We start from the raw sequence: 19,722 nt of genomic DNA, 5'->3' as shown, positions 1-19,722 counted from the left end.
GCTTCCAGCATCTGGCATTCAGGAGCATGACAGCCTCTGACCAGTATAAACAAAAATGGCTATTGATAGCCCTCTTCTCCAATTATCTTTTAAAGCCATCTAAGTTAGCAGCCGTCACTGCCTCCTGCGAGAGCGCGTTGCATTGTTTAGCTCTGATCTGCATGGGGAAACAACTTTTTCCTATCTGTCCTGAATCTTCCATCCTTCAGCTTCATGGCTTGTCCACAAATTCTAGTGTTAGGAGAGAGGCAGGGAAAAAATATCTCTATCCACTTTCTCTATGCCATGCATAATTTTATAACCTTCAGATCCTCCTAGTGTCCCTATTTTCCAGGGACAGTCCCGGATTTACAGAAGCTGTCCCGGTTTTTTATTTGATCCTGGAATGTCTCGTTTTTCCTTAGGACATCCCTATTTTCATAAGTTATGCGACCCCCGAACCAAGGGGATAAGCAACTATGCTTAGAAGACACCTGAAGGCAGTTTTTAAATGTATTATGCTTTATTATGTTTTGTGTGGGGTTTTTTTGTTGGAAGCCACCTAGAGTGGCAGGGGTAACCTAGTCTGATGGGCTGGGTATAAATAATAAAATTATTATCATTATCAAATAGGATGTCCCTGTTTTCATGTTGGGGGGGTATGTAACTTCTATCATGTGGCCTCTTAATTCACCTCTTCACTCTTGTTTTCTCTAAACTGAAACGTCCCAAACACTTTTCCGCACCTTTATCAACTCTAATTTTGGAGGGGATGCGAACCGAACTCCAGGAGTTTGCCAAGGAGTCCAGCACTTCAGGTCTGGAAGAAGAAAAGACCAAGAAGGAAAGGATACTTGTCAGGGGGGGGGGGCTATGATCCCTGAAATCCAAGCTGCATAGCTTTCCTGCAAAGCCCAGTGGATCTCAGCACCTTGCTTTAACCAGAGGGCCTCTAAGGAAATTAAGGCAGCTGGAAAGGGGGGGGGGGTCTTGCCAGCATTAAGAGGTGAGGGAGAAATTCAGTTTTCTATGCATTTCCTGATAAACGACCAGAACTTCTCAAACAAGCCAGCAAACTGGAAGGCGGCTGTCTTTTGAAATTCACTCATCTCCGAATTACTTGACAGCCCCAGCTGCCCCCTCTTTCCCCTTTCTTGGGTCAAAAGTTTCCCTTCCTCTCTCGTCTCGCCCCCAGTGTGGTTTCACATTCCTGTAACCCAAACTCTATTTTGGGAACTGCTGCAAGACATAGGCACTCTATTTTCATTCAATATATTGACCATTTTTGCCCCCTCTGCCAGTCTGGCTTACACACACACACACACACACACACTCCTCAGAGCTCCTCAACGCTTCTCCATCCCTGCTTTAGTCAAACCTCTGCTTGTTGTTTAAAACCACCCTTTTAAAAACCTGCCTTTTCTTTTGCTCTCCCCCCCCCCAGACTTCATGTAAATCCAGGACTGTGACACAGCACCGGAGCTGTGTGACAACAGCCTTACATTTCTATGACTATAGGAAGGAAAAATTTGCCCCTCCCAATGGCCCCTAAACCAGTATCTGTTATTCCTTGGGAATACAGAATGATGTATTTCGTTATCAAATACGGTACGGAGATATTCTCAGTGTGGGCTCTCCGTTTGTGGAATGCCCTCCACAAACAGCTGGCGCTGACCCGGATGGCTTTTAGGAGCCACTCAAAGACATTTTTATTCCGCTAGGCTTCGGGCTAAATGGGTTGAGAATTGAGCCACCTGTCCTCATTGGTATGTTGTACGTGATGAGGGGTTATTTGGTTTCAGGTAATCTTTTTTATGCTTTGTGTTTGTTTTTAGATGCCCTGAAATTATTTTAATGAAGTGTGGGCTAGAAACCACTCTAAATAAATAGCAAAATGGTGCCTGTTTCCTGTTAGAAAAATTAAAAGAAAGAGAGAGGGGGGGAAACCACTCGTGCCTCCACTACAACCCACCTCAGAACAGAAATGGACCCTTCTAGAATATTTGAGGAGACACTAATGCAGTGTTTTTCAACCACTGTTCCGCGGCACACTAGTGTGCCGCGAGATGTTGCCTGGTGTGCCGTGGGAGAATTACTTTATATATAGTCAATATAGGCACAGAGTTAATTTTTTAAACATTTTCTAATGATGGTGTGCCTCCTGATTTTTTTCATGAAACAAGTGTGCCTTTGCCCAAAAAAGGTTGAAAAACACTGCACTAATGCATGGTTCATCGCTAATTCTCAGCCATGATAACATCCAAAGAGCCTGGCTTCTGGGTCAGGGCAAACCAACCCCAATTTTTTTTGTATAACACTGTGAAGTCCTTTTTTGCCTTCTCTCTGCAAAAAAATCCCTAAATGTTGTAACTTTTCCTCATAAGGAAGCTGCTCCATCCCCTTGATCATTTTGGTGCCCCTTTTCTGAACACTTTCCAGCTCTAAAACATCCTTTTTTGAGTTGAGGCCAACAGAGCAGTAGGCAGGCTTTCAGGTGTTTTCGCTGAGTATTTTTGTGTAATGACATCATGATATTGATGTAATTGACTGGTGTAATTGACTACGGTAGCATGCAGACTGACTGAAATATACTCGGAGTCAAGAGTGAATTTCATGCTCTTTATTCAGCTCATAGTCATCAAGGAGGAGAAGAGAAGACGAATGGCTCTTTTCCCAAAACCATCTGCTTATATACATTATTTACACAATGGGCCTTGCGTGATTGGCTACTTCAGGGCTACACCTGTGGGCCAATTATATTGTGGATTGACTTTTGGCTGCAGCCTGATTGGCTGCTCCTACAGGCCAATCAGGTAGCAGATTCACTTCTGCCAGCCGCCTGATTGGCTGCTCCAGCAGGCCAATCAGGTTGCGGATTCACTTCCACCTGGCGTTGGATTGGGTAGCTCCCGCTGATTCTGAATCCTATTGTTCTAGGATTCAGCTCAGTACATAACACCCCTCCCCTCTAAGTTCCAGTCCTGCCCGGGAAGTTGCATTCGTAGTCCCCAAGGTCTGCTGGCCGCCTCCGTGTGCGTTGTGGCCTGGGGTGTTCCTTGGTCAGGGGTTCTGGTTCTGGCTCGTGTTCCGAGGCTGCTGGCTGTGCCGGGGCTGTCTGGTCTGGCGCCACTGAACCACTAGGTTGTGGCTCTGGTTCCGGTGTCCTTCCAGCCTCGGGGCGCCCCTCTGTGCCTACTGCTTCTGCTTCCTCTGCCCACCCCTCTCGCTCTACAGGCCTCACTGCCCTGCTGTCCCCTTGGGACCCCTCTGTCCCGCTCTCCTCCCGGGTTCCTCCTGGGAATCGTCGCCGTATCTGGTCGCAGTGGCGGCGCCAACATTGCCCCCCTTCCGTTAGTACCTCGTACGACACGGGACCGGTCACCTTGGTGACTGTGGCGGGTACCCATGCTGGGCCTGCCCCAAAATTCTTTGCATACACTGGGTCCTGGGCCACAAATGTCCGGGGGTTCCTGCCTTTCCCCACCACTACCTCATCCTGAGCTCTGTCGGGGTGAAGTCGGTCCAGTCTAGTTGCAAGGCGCCGGCCCATTAGTAATTCAGCTGGGCTCCGGCCCGTCGTTGTGCTTGGGGTGCTGTGCTGTGCTAGAAGAAATGCGGCAAGGCGGTATTCCCAGTCCCCTTGTGTCATGCGGCGGAGGCTGTCCTTGGTGGTCCGCACCATGCGCTCCGCTTGGCCATTGGTGGCAGGGTGGAATGGTGCTGAGCGGATGTGGCGGATGGCGTTCTGCGCTGTGAAGGTCTGGAACTCCTCTGACGTGAATGCGGTTCCATTGTCCGAGACGAGGGTGTCAGGGAGCCCGTGGGTCGCAAACAGCTTACGTAGTACCCGGATGGCTGCCGCCGTAGAAGTGGATGGTACCAGTGCGACCTCCAGCCATTTGGTGTAGGAATCCACCACTATGAAGAATGTTTTTCCCTGGAAGGGGCCAGCGAAGTCCACGTGCAAGCGTGACCATGGATGTCGGGCGGACTCCCAGGGCTGGACTGGGGCCCTTGGGGGATCCGGGCGGGATTCTTGGCAGGTCTGGCAGTGTTGGACCCAGGCCTCTATCTCTCTGTCAATCCCCGGCCACCACACATAACTCCTGGCAAGGGCCTTCATCCTCACTACCCCTGGGTGTGTCTCGTGTAGGGCTGTGAGGACCCTTTTGCGGAGGGGCTGGGGAACAACAACCCTGCTTCCCCATAACAGGCACCCCTTGTGGGCCGACAGTTCATGTTTGCGGTTTGTGTAGCCAGCGAATTCTGGCCCGGGGCTGCTGCTGGGCCATCCTCGCCACACCCAGTCCAGGACCCGGGAGATGACCCTATCTTTTGTGGAATGGTGCGCAACTTCTTGTGCCTGAATGGGTCGGTCGGGAAGCAGCTCCAGGGTCATAACCTCTTGCGCAGGCGCTGGGTCGGGGCCTGTTTCTGGTAGTGGTAGCCTGCTGAGGGCGTCTGCGTGGCCCATCGCCTTCCCAGGGCGGTGGATTAGTGCATACTGGTAGCCGGCAAGGAAAATTGACCACCTGAGGACACGTGGAGACAACACTTGGGGGGTCTGCTTCTCAGGGGCAAACAGGCCAAGCAACGGCTTGTGGTCAGTCACTATGGTAAAGGGCCGCCCGTACAAGAAATCATGGAATTTTTTTACGCCCTTCACGATTGCCAGACCCTCCTTGTCAATCTGTGAGTAGTTTCGTTCGGCTGCAGCAAGCGTCTGGGAGAAGTATGCCACCGGCACCTCTCTTCCATCCGGGAGTTGGTGTCCCAGGACAGCGCCGATGCCATAGGGAGAGGCGTCGCATGCCAGCACCACTGGCAGCCTCTCGTCGAAGTGTGCCAAGACCGAGTTCGAGACGAGCAAGTCCTTGACTGCCTGGAATGCGGCCCTTTGTCGCTGGCCCCACACCCAAGGGGCCCTTTTATCTAGGAGTCTGTGTAGGGGCTCCGCTACCGCTGCCTTATGGGGAAGGAAGGCATGGTAAAAGTTCAATAGTCCCAAGAATGACTGAAGTTCGGGCTTGCTCTTGGGCGCTGGGGCCTCACAAATGGCCCGTACCTTGTCACCGGTTGGATGGACCCCTTCTGCGTCCACCTTAAATCCCAGAAAGTCCACCTGCGGCACTCCCAGTAAACACTTTTCCCGCTTCACCTTGAGGCCCGCCGTCTGGAAACGGTGCAGGACGGAGCGGAGGCGGTCCTCAAATTCCTCTGGTGTGGGCCCGGCGATCAGTACATCATCGAAGAAGGGGGTGACACCAGGAATCCCTTTAAGGAGAGAGTCCATTAGATTCTGGAATATGCCTGGTGCCACGCTAACGCCAAATTGCAGCCGCTTTACTCTGAATGCCCCTCTGTGCGTCACAATCGTCTGAGCCTCTGCTGTGGCTTCGTCCACAGGCAACTGTTGATACGCTTGGGCCAAGTCCAGTTTGCCAAAGATTTTTGACCCAGCCAGGGTGGCGAGGACATGGCTGACCACTGGCACTGGGTATGCATGGGCCGTGAGAGCCTTGTTTATGGTGCATTTGTAGTCTGCACAGATGCGGACCGAACCGTTAGGCTTGACGGGTGTGACAATTGGAGTTTCCCAGGGGGCGTTGGGCACCGGCTCCAGCACTCCTTGCTCCACGAGCCGGTCCAATTCCTCGTCTATGCGGGGTTTCAGGGCAAACGGGACCCGGCGGGCCTTGTGCCTGATGGGTCGTACAGCGGGGTCTAGCTGTAGGGCAATGGGGGGTCCAGTATATCGTCCCAATGCCCCATCGAAAACCCCTGGAAACTCTTTGCATATGGCGTCCACGTCCACTTGTAAGCTAGTGCGGTTCACCCCGGTAACGGCTAGCCCCAGAGGTCCAAACCATGCCAGTCCCAGTAAGCTAACGTAGGGGCCCTTAACTACCAGCAAGTCCAATTGTTGCTTTCGCCCTCGATATTGCACCCTGAAGGTCCCCACCCCCATAGTAGGGACCTTACGTTTCTGGAAGTCCCGGAGGGTGAATGGGGCCGGCCTTAGTTTGGGACCCCCATTAGGGCACAGTTCCCTTAATGTTCGGGCCGAGATTATGGATAGAGTTGAACCCGTGTCCAGCTCCATGCGGCATGGGGCTCCCTCTATCTGTACCTCTATATAAATTTTCTCTGTGCTGGGATGGGGCAACTGGAATACCTGGTAGTCCGTGATCTCTGTCGAGTTGCCTTGGTGCATGGTGCCATGTGACCTGGGGCTCCTGGGTCGGTCATCTGATGCTTGTCGACGGGTGAGTCGAGCCCGACACACCCGGGCGATGTGTCCCAATTTTCTGCACTGCCTGCACTCTGCGTTGCGGAAACGACAGGTCCTCCTCTCGTGGTTCTCCCCGCAGCTTGCACAGTTCCCTCCTTCTCGTCGAGGCTGCTGTGGTGTGTGTGCTGCTTGAGTGCGCCGCTGTACTCGGTGTACTTCCTCCCTGTCAGATTCGGATTCGTCGGTGAGGTCTTCGTGGTAGACCCTCGGTTGGGATGGCGGGGCCGGTCGTGCCTCTTGCGTTGACCTCTCGGCGGCTTCGGTTGCCAGGGCTTCCTCCAGAGCAATCTGGAACGTGAGGTCTTTTTTGGCGTAGAGGCGTCGTTGCAACATCTCGTCCCTCAGGCCACCGACGAGGCGGTCACGAAGCATGTTCTCCAATTCTGAGAAGTTGCATAACCGGGCGGCTTGGCGGAGGGAGGTCACAAACCCAGTTATGGTTTCCCCCGGGGCTTGCCGTTTTGCGTAGAAGGCATTTCGGCAAGCTACCACCGAGGGCTGTGGTGAGAAGTGCTCCTTCAGCCGTTCCATTATTGTTTTGTAAGAGACGGTAGCGACATCTCTAGGTGCAAGGAGAGCCCGGGCGATTTCAAACGTCTCCTCTCCACAGACGCTGAAGAATGTCGCCCTCTTCATGGCATCGTTGGTGACTTCTTTCGCTTGCAGGAGGAAGTTGAAACGGGCGGCGTACCCTTCCCAGTCTCCTGATGCTGGTTTGAATGGCGAGAAGCTGCTGTCGGTTGCCATTCTGGGTTCCTTGGGTCCTGGAGCTGAAGCCTGGATGCACGGTGCGATGCAGCGGTGCAGCAGGTGGCGGTGCTGCGGTGCAGTGCGTGGTGGCGGTCAGCTCAGCAGGATCCCATCCTCGTCGCCAGTGAAATATACTCGGAGTCAAGAGTGAATTTCATGCTCTTTATTCAGCTCATAGTCATCAAGGAGGAGAAGAGAAGACGAATGGCTCTTTTCCCAAAACCATCTGCTTATATACATTATTTACACAATGGGCCTTGCGTGATTGGCTACTTCAGGGCTACACCTGTGGGCCAATTATATTGTGGATTGACTTTTGGCTGCAGCCTGATTGGCTGCTCCTACAGGCCAATCAGGTAGCAGATTCACTTCTGCCAGCCGCCTGATTGGCTGCTCCAGCAGGCCAATCAGGTTGCGGATTCACTTCCACCTGGCGTTGGATTGGGTAGCTCCCGCTGATTCTGAATCCTATTGTTCTAGGATTCAGCTCAGTACATAACACTGACCATGCCTAAAACTAAAAATAGTATAGGACAGACCTGAAGTTTGATCCAGGTATTGCAGAGACTCCTGTTTTTGATGCTAACTCCTAATGTTGCAACCAGGGCTTTCTTTTTTCAAGCTGGAACTCACCAGAACTCACTTCCGGCACCTCTCAGGTGGGCGCCATGGCCATTGTAAGAGAACAAGGGAGGCGATCATGGTGAGTTCCGGCACCTCTTTTTCTAGAAAAATAGTCCTGGATACAACCCACAACTCAGCCTCAAACAACAGACCTACGAACATGAGAGGAGCCTGCTGGATCAGGCCAATGGCCCATCTAGCCCAGCATCCTCTTATCACAGTGGCCAACCAGAAGTCCCAATGGGAACCCTGCAAGAGCAGCATTCTCCCCTCCTGCAGTTTCCGTCATGGCTCATAGCCACCAATAGCCCTCTCCTCCATGGATTAGTTTAATCTTCTTTTGTTTTATCCATCCCGAACCTTCCAACATTCAGCTTCATGGAATGTCCATGAGTTCTAGCGTTACAAGAGAAGGAGGCAAATTTTCCTCTCTCCACCTTCTCCGTGGGCCAGGCGTCATTTTAAATACTTCCATCATGCCACCTCTAATTCACCTTTTCTCTAAACTAAAAAGAAGTGTGTCAGTCTTGCACTGCTCAGGGGCCCAGTGTCTAGTAGTGGCTTCACAGCTGCCCTCTGTTTTAATCCCGCTTTCAAATAACCGCAGAAATGCAACCTTAGAAGTGCTCAAGGGGTCCCAGAGTGGAAGCAACCAGTGCCCCCCAAAGTCGCTCCAATTTACCTTTTACCCTTCCCCCATAAAGGTGTCGTCCCCACCACCACTCATTGCATTATTTTCTGACCTTAAAAACAAAGCTGGCTCCTACCAGATATCTCCATGAAATCGTCGAGGGTCGGCTGCAGCGGCGCCAGGTCTGGTTGGATCATGTCTGCATTGCCAATGTAGGCTGTAGGCAAAAGAGAAGAGAGAGGAACCAGCACATCACCAGCTTTTCTCTTTCCTAAAAAGCACCAGTGTGGTGTTGTGGTTAGAGTGATGGGCTAGGACCCAAGAGACCAGGGTTCAAATCCCCACTTGGCCATGAGCTATGAATACCATCATGAGCTCCTTGGAGAAAAAAGGTGCGATAGGGATGTAATCCATAAATAAATCAACACACATCAATATTCTACATATCTGGGCAGGCTTGCCTAAATAAAAATGTTTTTAGCAGGCATGGAAAAGATTACAGTGAAGGCAGCTGCCTGATATCATGAGGCAGGGAGTTCCAAAGTGCAGGTGCTTACAGATCCAGATTGGCTGTTACGTGGCACCTGTAACAGGGTCATTTCCACAGATTGAAGGGGTCAGTAGGTGCATGGGCAGTCCCTATTTTCCAGGAACAGTCCCAGATTTGCAGAAGCCGCCCTAGTTTCTGATTTGATCCTGGAATGTCCCGCTTTTCCTTAGGGCATCCCTATTTTATCATAGCAATATTGGAGGGTATGGTAGGATGCCCATATTTTCATAGAAGAAATGTTTGAAGATATGAAGCTATGCAAGCCAAGGAAATAAGTAACTATACAACCTTTAGAAGATGTCTGAAGGCAGCCCTGTACAGGGAAGTTTTTTTAAAAAAATGTTTGATGTCTTCTTATGTTTTTATATATGTTGGAAGCCTCCCAGAGTGGCTGGTGTAACCCAGTCAGATGGGCAGGATAATAATAATAATAATAATAATAATAATAATAATAATAATAATAATGGAATAGGATGTCTCTTTTTTCATTGGAGAAATGTTGGAGGGTATGACATATGGACTAAGGCGATCTCACTAGTAAACTGGTCCCAACCTGTTAAGGGCTCTGTATACTAATAGTATATAGTATATATTAATAGTATATATTAATATACTATAGTATATTACTAATACTGTAATATAATATAATATAATTATATATAGTAATAGGGATACGGGTGGCGCTGTGGTGTAAACCACTGAGCCTTGGGCTTGCTGATCAGAAGGTCGGCGGTTCAAATCCCCGCAGCAGGGTGAGCTCCCATTGTTCAGTCCCAGCTCCTGCCCACCTAGCAGTTCGAAAGCACATCAAAGTGCAAGTAGATAAATAGCTACCACTCTGGCAGGAAGGTAAATGTCGTTTCCGTGTGCTGCTCTGGTTTCGCTAGAAGCAGCTTAGTCATGCTGGCCACATGACCCGGAAAAATTGTCTGCGGACAAACGTTAGCTCCCTCGGCCAGTAAAGCGAGATGAGCGCCGCAACCCCGAGTCGTTTACGACTGGATTTAACTGTCAGGGGTCCTTTACCTTTACCTTTATAGTAACACCTTGAACCCGGCGGCCCAGTAGCAAATCAACAACCAGGGCAGGTCTCTGAGCACAGGTGTCACGCGGTGACAGGGCCTGCCTCCCACCAGCAATTGTGCTGCAGCATTTGCGCTAACTGCAGCTTGTGGGTTCCAGCACACAATTACCTTCTTCGGGTGACAACTGAGGGGGGCAGCTGGCCTGGGTCATGGTGAAGAGGGTGTCAGAGATGTCCGAGATGAAGCTGTCCAGATCGAAGAGCTGCCTCCCCTCGGCTTCCTCCTCCTGGTCCCGCAGCAGCATTGGGACCACGTTGGAGAATAGGTGGTCGCACCAGTTTTCCGGAGACTTCCAAGGGTCAGCCTGAAGAGGAGAGGCAAGCAGGGCTGGGAGGGATCCACCCAGGACCATTCCCCACCCCCAAATGGGGACCAGGAGGACCCTCGTTCCCCATCCAGCAAGCCTGACTGGTTAGGGTCCCTCTGTCACAAGGGGGGTTGGACTAGATGACCCTTGGGGTCCCTTCGAATTCTGTAATGCTTCTTAACTCACTAGTTTGGGGCTGGCGGTTTCCTCTTCCCGGCTGAACCTGCGGAGCTGCAAGGGAAACACGGGCAACAATATGAATGAAACATTTTTAAAAATGAATAAAACCAACGCTAATTCTAAAAACCGGAATAAAATGCACATTAACGTTCTGAGTATCTAGGCAGATTTGTATAAACGAAAATGTTTCAGCAGGTGCCAAAAAGTGTGTAGGGAAGGTGTCATCCTGATATCAACAGGCAGAAAGTGAGATCCATTAGAATCCCAGTCTGCAATGAAGGAACCAACATTCCCTGCGCTTCGGAAGAAACGGCTGGATGCTGAAGCATTGCTGTTAAAGAATTTAAAGTGGATTGGTGACCTTTCCCTTCAAAATGGTAGGATGGGCTTCGTATGGCAGCACCAACATTTCCTTCATTCGGTGCAGATATTATTATTATTTCCCCCGCGAACTCGACTTTTAATTGATCTCCAAGAAATGGAGGGGAGGAGAAACGAAAACTGGGATCAAATCAGAAACTGGGGCCGTTTTTGTAATTCCGGGGGTGGAGCTACACTTGTGCTTTATAACCTTAGGAAACGGTTAAGAAAATGTTTCAAAATGTAATGGTCATATTACCGTATTTTTCGTGTATAATACACACACACACACCCATTTGGGGGGAATCCAAAATAAGAAAATGGGGGGAGATTGCCCAGAGTTGTCGAGCTTTTTTTTAGGGGAGGATTGCCGAAAATCGCTCACCCGCCTGACCTATGCTGCCACTCGCACATGTCGCAAGAGCCGCCAATCACCCACCCAATTGCCGCAGCGTCAGCCAATCAACACCAGCCCTTGCCACAGCCACCAATAACATGCACAATAGCCCCTGACAATCTCCGGCTCGCGGTAACAACCAATCCCACGTCCCCGCTAGCTACTATCTGTGTATAAGATGACCCCCAATTTTTAACATTTTTTTAAAAAAATAAAAAAGCTTGCCTTATACACGGAAAAGTATGGTACATTTCGTTTTAGAATGTTAATAATGCATTATTAAAACATGACAGCAGATGGCTCTGCAGAGCTACAAGCTATCTAAAACCGGGTAGACCTTGTGGAAACAAAACGAAGAGAAACTAAATGGGTTTTGGAATGACATTTCTACTAATGTTTTAAAGGGGACTGTAGATCCAGCCTGGGGTTGTCCCTGGAAAATAGGGACACTTTGAGGGCAATAGCCACTAACAGCCGTATCATGCTATCACTGGCTCTTGTGGGAGGGGGTTCCGTTGTTTAACCATGTGCTACATCAGTGATGGGCAACCTTTTGAGCTTGGTGTGTCAAAATTCGCCAAAAAACCGAGCATAACTCGGGTGGTGTGTCACTTCGAGAAAAAAACCATAATTTCGCAATATTTATAGTTTAAATAACAAAAATGTATAATTGTAATATATAACTGTATTTAATAAACCAAAAACTAATTATTTAACCAAACCAAACCAAAAGTGCCCAGAGTTGTTGAGCTTTTTGGGGGGAGCTGCTGAGGTTTTTTTTGGGGGGGGTGCAAAAGTTGCTTTGCTTTTGGGGGGGTGCCCCACAGCTGCTGCACTTTTTTGGGGGGGAAAGAGAACATAAATGACGAATAATACCTTCGCTGGAACTAACACGCAGCACTGACATAGTCTGCCAAAGCGCCAAAAAACCCAGCACAGAACGGGTTAAAAAATGAACGCTGTTACACCCAGTCATCGTCTGCCAAAGTGCCAGAAAAAAGGGTTAAAAAACCAATCTCTGGCTACAAGCAACAACAACAATAACAAAAGGATCCGGGTTTTAACAGCGGAGACAAGCTGTAGCGTGAGGAGGAGCGGGAGAACAAATGGGGGGGGGGACAACAACAACAGCGCGAATGGGCCGATGGGGCGTGTGCCAGCTGTAAGGGCTCTGCGTGTCACATCTGACACGCGTGTCATAGGTTCTCCATCACTGTGTTACATGAAGAAAGACTTCCTGAATCTTCCAACAAAGGTGAGGGCGGGGGAAAGAAACCTGACCCTTTTCTTGTAGTAGATCCGCCACTTGTGATACTCCTTCATCACGACCTCAATGCGTCGCTTCCAATAGTTCCCTTCCAGCACGACAGCCTAAGAAGGAAAAGGAGAAATGGAGGAGAGGGACAGAAATGGTTAAGTGCTTGAGACACAGCTAATACCGAGGGTGGCCAAGTTGGGAGCTTGCCTGGGCCTCAAGAGGGTCTCTAGTGCCCTCACAGCATTCGATTGGCACAGATTGTCCAGGAACATCAGACACAGAGACACGGCCTGAAATAATTCTCCGTGTGCGTGTCTGACCTCATCCAAACCCTGGAGGCTTAGTTTTTAGTAAAAGATTTGGAAGTAAAAGGAGGTTGTAGAAGAGTGTTAGTTAAGTTATTATTACGTATTAAGATTTAGTTAAGTGTTATTATTGTATGGAGTTTTAAGAGATAATTAGAATAGAATTGTACTTTGAGATAAGTATAAGAGATTTACAGTATTGATAAGTTATTAGGAGTATTAACAGGTTTAGATAATCATTAAAAAGATTGGAATCAAGATTTGGAAAGTACTAAGGAAGTAATATAATGAAACACAGTTGGGAGGGAATGGAGGAAGTCGAGAAAGATTCATGCTAGAAGATTGATTTGTTATCTTTTTTGTTGTAGTGTTTGTATTTTGTTTTGCTGTGTAATTTGTGTGTTTTTTGTGTTGTATGTTTTGCTTTATAAAACCCATAAATATATATTTATATATTTGCGTCTCTGCAAATGTAGTAAACAGGAACCTGATACTTTGGAGCATATTTTCTTTTCCTGTGAATTTGGAATTCATGCCAGAAGACAACTATTAGAGGCCTTGAAACTCAATTGGCTGATTTCCAAACTACCAACCGTTCAGGTCCTACTATCGGACAGGGATGATCAAATTACTACAGCCGTAGCTGAATTTTTGAGTGCTGTCCATGCAGAAAGGCTGGGCCATTACAAAGAGAGTTAGTGCTCCTTAATTGGTAGGTGATGTGGCAGTGTTCGGTGTAGTATTTATATATATATCTATACTCTTCCTGGAGTTAAGGAACTGACTGGGATAACCCTTGCTCAACTGAGTCTGTATTTTATATAATCTGTATATAAATTTTATGTGATAATGTGTGGTTTGATATGCCTAATAAAGGATATTTGTTTGTTGTTATATTTTCTTAAAAAAACAAAAAACCCTGGAGGCTTTCCCTAGGACCCCCACTCCCATACAGATATGGTTGAAGTTTTATAATTATGAGAAAAGGTAGCATTTATACGTTTATAAGCAAGAGAAAAGATACCAAATAATGAAACAAGCAAACAAAAAAGCATTATGCAGCATCAATGAAATATGAGTGCAGCAGAATATTTTTCAGGTTTAACTAATACTTCTACATATCTGGGAAATGCCACAATAATAACCGGTGTGTTGAACACAAAGGGGATCCAACAAAAAAGTTAACCTTAATTCCCTTGATTTTTCATCATGTCTACACCATTGGAATAGAATAATGGAAGGCAGCAAAGAAGGCATACTTTGCTGCCTCCATTGCGTCCTCCTTGTGCCGTCCAGCAGAGATTCCCCAGGTAGTGCAGGGCCTCTTATAGTCTGGCCCTAAGGAGGTGGTAGAACCAAGGGTAGCTCACTGTGACTTGTTTGCAAAGTATTTCGAGGGTAAAATTGATTGCATCCACTGGGATCTTGACTCTGCTATTACAGTACAGTTGTTGATGAACGCCTTGCGACTCAAATGTTTTGGCTCCCAAACGTCACAAACCCGGAAGTGAGTATTCCAGTTTCCGAATGTTCTTTGGAACTTGAACATCCAACGTGGCTTCCGATTGGCTGTAGGAGCTTCCTGCAGCCAATCAGAAGCCACGCCTTGGTTTCCGAACATTTTGGAAGTCGAAGGGACTTCCAGAACGGTTTCTGTTCGACTTCCGAGGTACAACTGTACCTTCATTACATATCTTTAGGCGCCAGGTGAAAATGTTCCTCTTTAAACCAGGCCTTTGGATGTGCTTGCGGCAGTGGGTGTTATTGGTTTGTTTGTTTGTTTGTTTGTTTGTTTGTGTCAGGGGGACTCCCTACAGGGACCCGCCCCCAGTCATCCTGACCAGCACTTCGCCCAGTGACATCGCTAGCAGAGGGTCAGGAGGAGGGAATGAGGAATGGAGCGGAGTGGAGGCTCTCTGATGTGTCAGAGCCTCGGCACCGACCCAGCTGGCCAGAGGGGGAAGGACAGCACAGCGAGGTGTCAGAGCCTCGGCAACGCTCCAGCCAAAGGACGGGAGAAGGCACACAGCTCCTTCCGGCGCCCGAATTGAGGCGCACGCCCACACGCAGGGCTAGGGGGAGGCGCTTTGGGGTGCCCAGGCTTTTATGCTGGTCCAAGACGCGACGGAAGCCATTGCCGGATTATGAATCAGACTAGGCAGTCATGTTTTCTGATGTCTCTGCACTGTAAATAGTATGCACAATAAAACTCTGAAAGACAGAGCAGATTGGAGCGTCTTTACTTGAGAGTAGCTGCAACAATCCCCTGACAGTTTCTATTATGTATTTTGTGTTCTTGCTTTGTATTTTTATGTTGCGAACTGCCCTGTGATCTTTGGGTGAAAGGTCTCATGCAAATGTAATTTTTAAAAATCAATATAATCAGAATACAATATGATAAAATTAAAGAGGATGAATGTGTTGTATTTAATTTATTGTATTTTCATGCAACCCATTAGCTGGGGGACTATCCATTTATATGTGTCCATATTGGTAAAGGAAAGGAAATCAAACCATACACACACACACACCTCACAAACACAGTTTTCTGCCAGAGATGAAAATGTGTTTGGGATACTCACCTCTGGCTTCCGGTGCTCATCTGCCTCTGAGCCATCCAGGGGGGTGACAAATCCACAGACGGGACTCTTCCGCCGTTCCACATCTGTGGCAGAGGAAGACTTCAGAGTAAGGGTCCTGATCCTGCTCCTCCTCCACCAAGCCCTCCTCCTCCTCCTCAGTCCAAGGCCTCTCCAACCCTTTCCCACCCAGCAAAGATACAGCCAGACTTCTGTCGCAGCTCAAGATCCCTTCATAGAACCATAGAATTGCAGAGGTGGAAGTGACCCCAGCGAACATCTAGTCCAGCCCCCTGCAAGGCAGGAACCACAACTAAAAAAAAATCCCTGACAGACATCCAACCTCTGTTTAAAAACCTCAAACGAAAGAGAGTCCACCACATTCTGAGAGAGTCCATTCCACGGTCTAAGCTCCTGATGTTTAATCAGAATCTCTTTTCTTGTCATTTGGGCCCTTGTTTATTTAAAAGGTGGCCCATGAAACAAAAAAGGGAAATCGCAGAAGCCCAATTTTCAGTTCTGGCTGCAAGTTAAGCTCCTTTTAGCTTGGGTCGCAATGTAGACCCAGAACCCCCAAACTGGCCCTCAGCTTCCTATGGGCAAATCCAGTCCCGTCCCCCCACTCTTCCCCAGCCCCACAACTTACACTGGATGTACCAGGCTCTCCAAATGGCATTGTTGAGGCGTATCTTGTCCCGGCAAAGCAGCCGCAGCCCCTTGAAATTCTTCCATTTGGGGGACACCAGTTTCTCACTAAAACGTCAAGCAACAGAATATGAATTTTTTTTGGGGGGGGTGGAGACACATGCAAAAGGGGAACATAAACGGATGCTGTCAGATTTGGGAAATTTAGGGTTAAATTATAGAAATGCCTCAAATGTTTAAGGGGGCTTCTAAGTGACCTCTCATGTGACTTTATTCTCTTTGCAGGGAGGTTAGACGATGCCTGCTTCTTCCTGAGCATTTGTTTTGATTAAAGTTTTTTTGAAGTGCAGCTACTGTGGCTTCATCCAAGGTGCATCCAAGGGGCTTCAACTGGGGGTCCCCTCCCCCACATATATTCAGTAAAATAGAAACAACGTCACCCGAACCCACCCCCACCCACCTCTCCCCCATCTACCTCTTTCCCCCCTTTCCTTCCCAATGTCTCAACAAATGAAACTGATCTGTAAAAATGTTAGGAGAGACATTGCACATATTTCTGTAAACCAAGAAAATCCTTAATAAAAAAAACTGCAAAAAACAAAAACTGAGAGTATCTCACGCCATACCCTGCCCTTGGGCCTTTGAGCTGAGCTAAGTTTGAGGGGTCAGTTTGGATCGTGCCCTGCGTCCCTTCTAATTCCAGGAGTCCAGTGAGGGATAGAACCTAATAGAAGAGGATGTTGAATGAGTCAGACAAGTTTCTTTGTAAGACAATGACCTTGGCTGGCCACTTCAGTGTCCCCATCAACATCCCAAAAGAATGAGTTCGGCTGCAAGAGCTATCACTAAGTGCAGACCCTCCGTTTCCCTATTTTCCAGGGACAGCGCCAGGTTTACAGAAGCTGTCACGGTTTCTGATTTGATCCTGGAATGTCCTGCTTTTCCTTAGGATGTCCCTATTTTCATCGGAGAAATGTTGGAGGGTATGGAGTTATGCAACCCCCGAGCCAAGGAGATCAGCAACTATACAACCTTTAGAAGACATGGGTAGGAGAGCAATAGCCAGTAAGATGCATGTGAACTGAGCTGGAAGCAGGCTGGTAGCTGAAGACACAGAGACCTGCTTGCTCTGTGCTAAATCCAAAGCTACGACAAACGCAGAAGAAAGATCTGTTGGGTTCTGAAATATACTCGGAGTCGAGAGTGAATTTCATGCTCTTTATTCAGCTTGTAGTAGCAATAGAAGAAGAAGAGAAGAATGGCTATTTCCCCAAAACGTCTGCTTATATACATTATTTACACAATGGGCCTTGTGTGATTGGCTACTTCAGGGCTGTGGGCCAATCAGGTTGCGGATTGACTTCTGCCAGCAGCCTGATTGGCTGCTCCTGCAGGCCAATCAGGTTGCTGATTCACTTCCACCTGGAGCTGGATTGGGTGGCTCCTGCGGACCAATCAGCAGTACATAACAGGTTCCGATGCTGAGAGCCCCTCCATCCTATGCTCAGGTTGTATAGATGTGTAAATAAAACCATATATCCTAAAGACACCACCATCTCCACTGACCATTCCAAGAAAACCAAATATTGGAAAGTGTCTGGAATCCCTGGAGTCTCCCACTGCTCAGAGACTGGGGGGGTGACGGCATGTAACAACGTAATGGTAGAGTCCTAATTTAATAAAGAGGAACTGAGCTGGCGCCAGGATTCGGCTTGGTCAGGCATCTGCCTGGGGCTCCCAATCCAGAAGCTGGGCCCCAGACCACAGCAAAACCCACCTAGCCACACACACACACCCGGCTTGCTTTTCCACTCCAGCAGTGCAACCTGCTTGCTCATCCGCCTCTCTCCCTGGCCAAAGAAAAGGGGAGGGGGAGGCTCAACAGATGCCCCTGCCTGCTGGCTCAGTGGCTCTCTGCCTAGCAAGGTGGGAACAGTGATGATGAGGCTGACGAGTGGCAGCGGTTGGCAACCCTGGCAGTGTGGGAGGTGGGGGGGGGAATTGAAACACTGAGGGGTGATGGCAGCTCAGATTGTTTTTATCTTTTCCTCGTATCCAAGTTCCCAGGAAGAGTCCAGATGCTGTTTGCTCTGCTGCTGAGAAGAGGGGGCTAATGGGGCCAGGTGCAGATCTGTGTGCAAGGACCCGCACTCAGAGCAACCCCTCCTTGTCTCCCAGATAGGAAAGCAAGTAAACAACAGGTGGGGTGGGGAAAACAGAGGCCAAGAGCTGGCGGGGTGGGGTGGGGGAAACATGACACTGTTTGGGGGCCCTGGTTTGGCCACTTTCTCAGCCAAAGTTGCCTTACAGGGTTGTTGTGAGAAGGAAATGGGGGTGGGTAAGGGAGCCTTGCATGATACTCTGAGCATCTCGGAGGAAATGGGGCGAGGATTTAAAAAAAAAAGTCATATAGAGAAAGATCAGGACAGAAGATAGGTCTGGAGGCTTAAAGCCATCTGAACATCTCCAGCTACATTGTAAGCTGGTCCAACACATTGTTCATTTTGTTTTCCAGCAGTACATAATAGGATGCCCAGTAGGGCGTGTTGAATTTTTCATCTTTAAAAATCCTGATTTGAGGGGTGTTAAAAAGTTGTGGTATGATGAGGTAATTTGAAATCTATTTTGGTTCCTTGTAAATATTGAGGTTTTGCTTGGTAATCTCTATGTGAAAAGTTCCTACTTTTTAACATTTTTTAAATTTTCCTGTCATTTATAAACATCTAGGTTATTCCCCAATTTTGATGAAAACAGATGTTGATAAGTGCCTAAAATTGTTCTGCAAGTCGCTTCGTATAGCAAAAAACTCGTCTTGCAAAACACGGTTTAAAATTTTCCCGGTTTACCCGGTCTACCCATTTAGTTAATGCATTCCTATTTATCTTGCGAAGCGCGGTCATAGGAAACTTTGTCTTGCGAGTCGCCTCGCGCAACGCAAAACGCTTTCATCTTGAGAGTTTTTCGTTGCATGAGGCATTTGTCTTGTGGGGTACCACTGTATTGTAGTTCTCTCATATATGTATTGTAGTTATCTGTACTATTAATATTAATATTATACAACAGTATGTGATATCTTTTTTGCTTTCTACCACCAGTCCACCCACTGAGGTCGTTGGGATTTCAAAGCCGAAATGCTCTGACAAGTAGATTTCTCATCTATCCGAGATAGACAGAATGGGGTGGCATGAGGACATCTAACCAGCCCTAGCAATTGTCTTCTGTGTTGCATTGGAGACTGGGGGCTGGGGTCTTGCTTGAATATGTTACAGAGCATCTCTGGTACCAGAACAATTGTGTGGTCATCAAAGGAGCTGGGATCCTCACCCACCAACATCATTTTATTATACTATACTATATTCTACATATATATATATATATACTATATTCAGCAGAGAATTGTGTCCTTTTGTTGCTCACTCCCACCCTTTGCAAACAGAATTTTATTCCCATGAAGGAGAAAAGCATGTTTTCTTTGAAGAATAGCTATGATGATAAACACAATAAGGAAGTCTATGCAGAGGACTGGATAAACTACTTGGAGGTGTTAAAAATACACTGTAAAGTAGAGCTACCAAAGTTCAGTCGAGTGATGGTCTTTCCTTATTGGATAAATTGGGGGTGCAAAAACAGCATTCTGATAGTGTAGGATTAAGGCTCTTGGGCAGGCACCCAATCTTAAGATAAGGATTGCCACATTTTAAGAAAGACAAGATTTTAGTTCCTTCAATAGTAGCATGGAAAATAAGCATTATGGTAACCCTTCTATCACAGTGATGGAAG

The 19,722-nt window shown here is 48.0% G+C and overlaps 1 protein-coding gene across 1 annotated transcript in view; it reads right to left on the bottom strand.

Moving 5' to 3' along the window:
* Window positions 1–19,722, bottom strand: part of MLXIPL (MLX interacting protein like) — a 51,577-nt gene that overhangs the window by 23,476 nt on the left and 8,379 nt on the right. The window contains exons 2-7 of the mRNA XM_035139401.3: window positions 15,944–16,050; window positions 15,301–15,383; window positions 12,437–12,526; window positions 10,405–10,449; window positions 10,020–10,215; window positions 8,413–8,493 (exon numbers count right to left, since the gene is read on the bottom strand). Coding sequence (XP_034995292.3) covers window positions 8,413–8,493; window positions 10,020–10,215; window positions 10,405–10,449; window positions 12,437–12,526; window positions 15,301–15,383; window positions 15,944–16,050 — 602 coding nt within the window. The remainder of the gene's footprint in view (window positions 1–8,412; window positions 8,494–10,019; window positions 10,216–10,404; window positions 10,450–12,436; window positions 12,527–15,300; window positions 15,384–15,943; window positions 16,051–19,722) is intronic.

This window comes from Zootoca vivipara, chromosome 14 (assembly GCF_965207765.1).
Source record: "Zootoca vivipara chromosome 14, rZooViv2.hap1.1, whole genome shotgun sequence".
Classification (NCBI taxonomy): Eukaryota; Metazoa; Chordata; class Lepidosauria; order Squamata; family Lacertidae; genus Zootoca; species Zootoca vivipara.
This window is presented reverse-complemented; position numbering and strand designations above follow the sequence as displayed.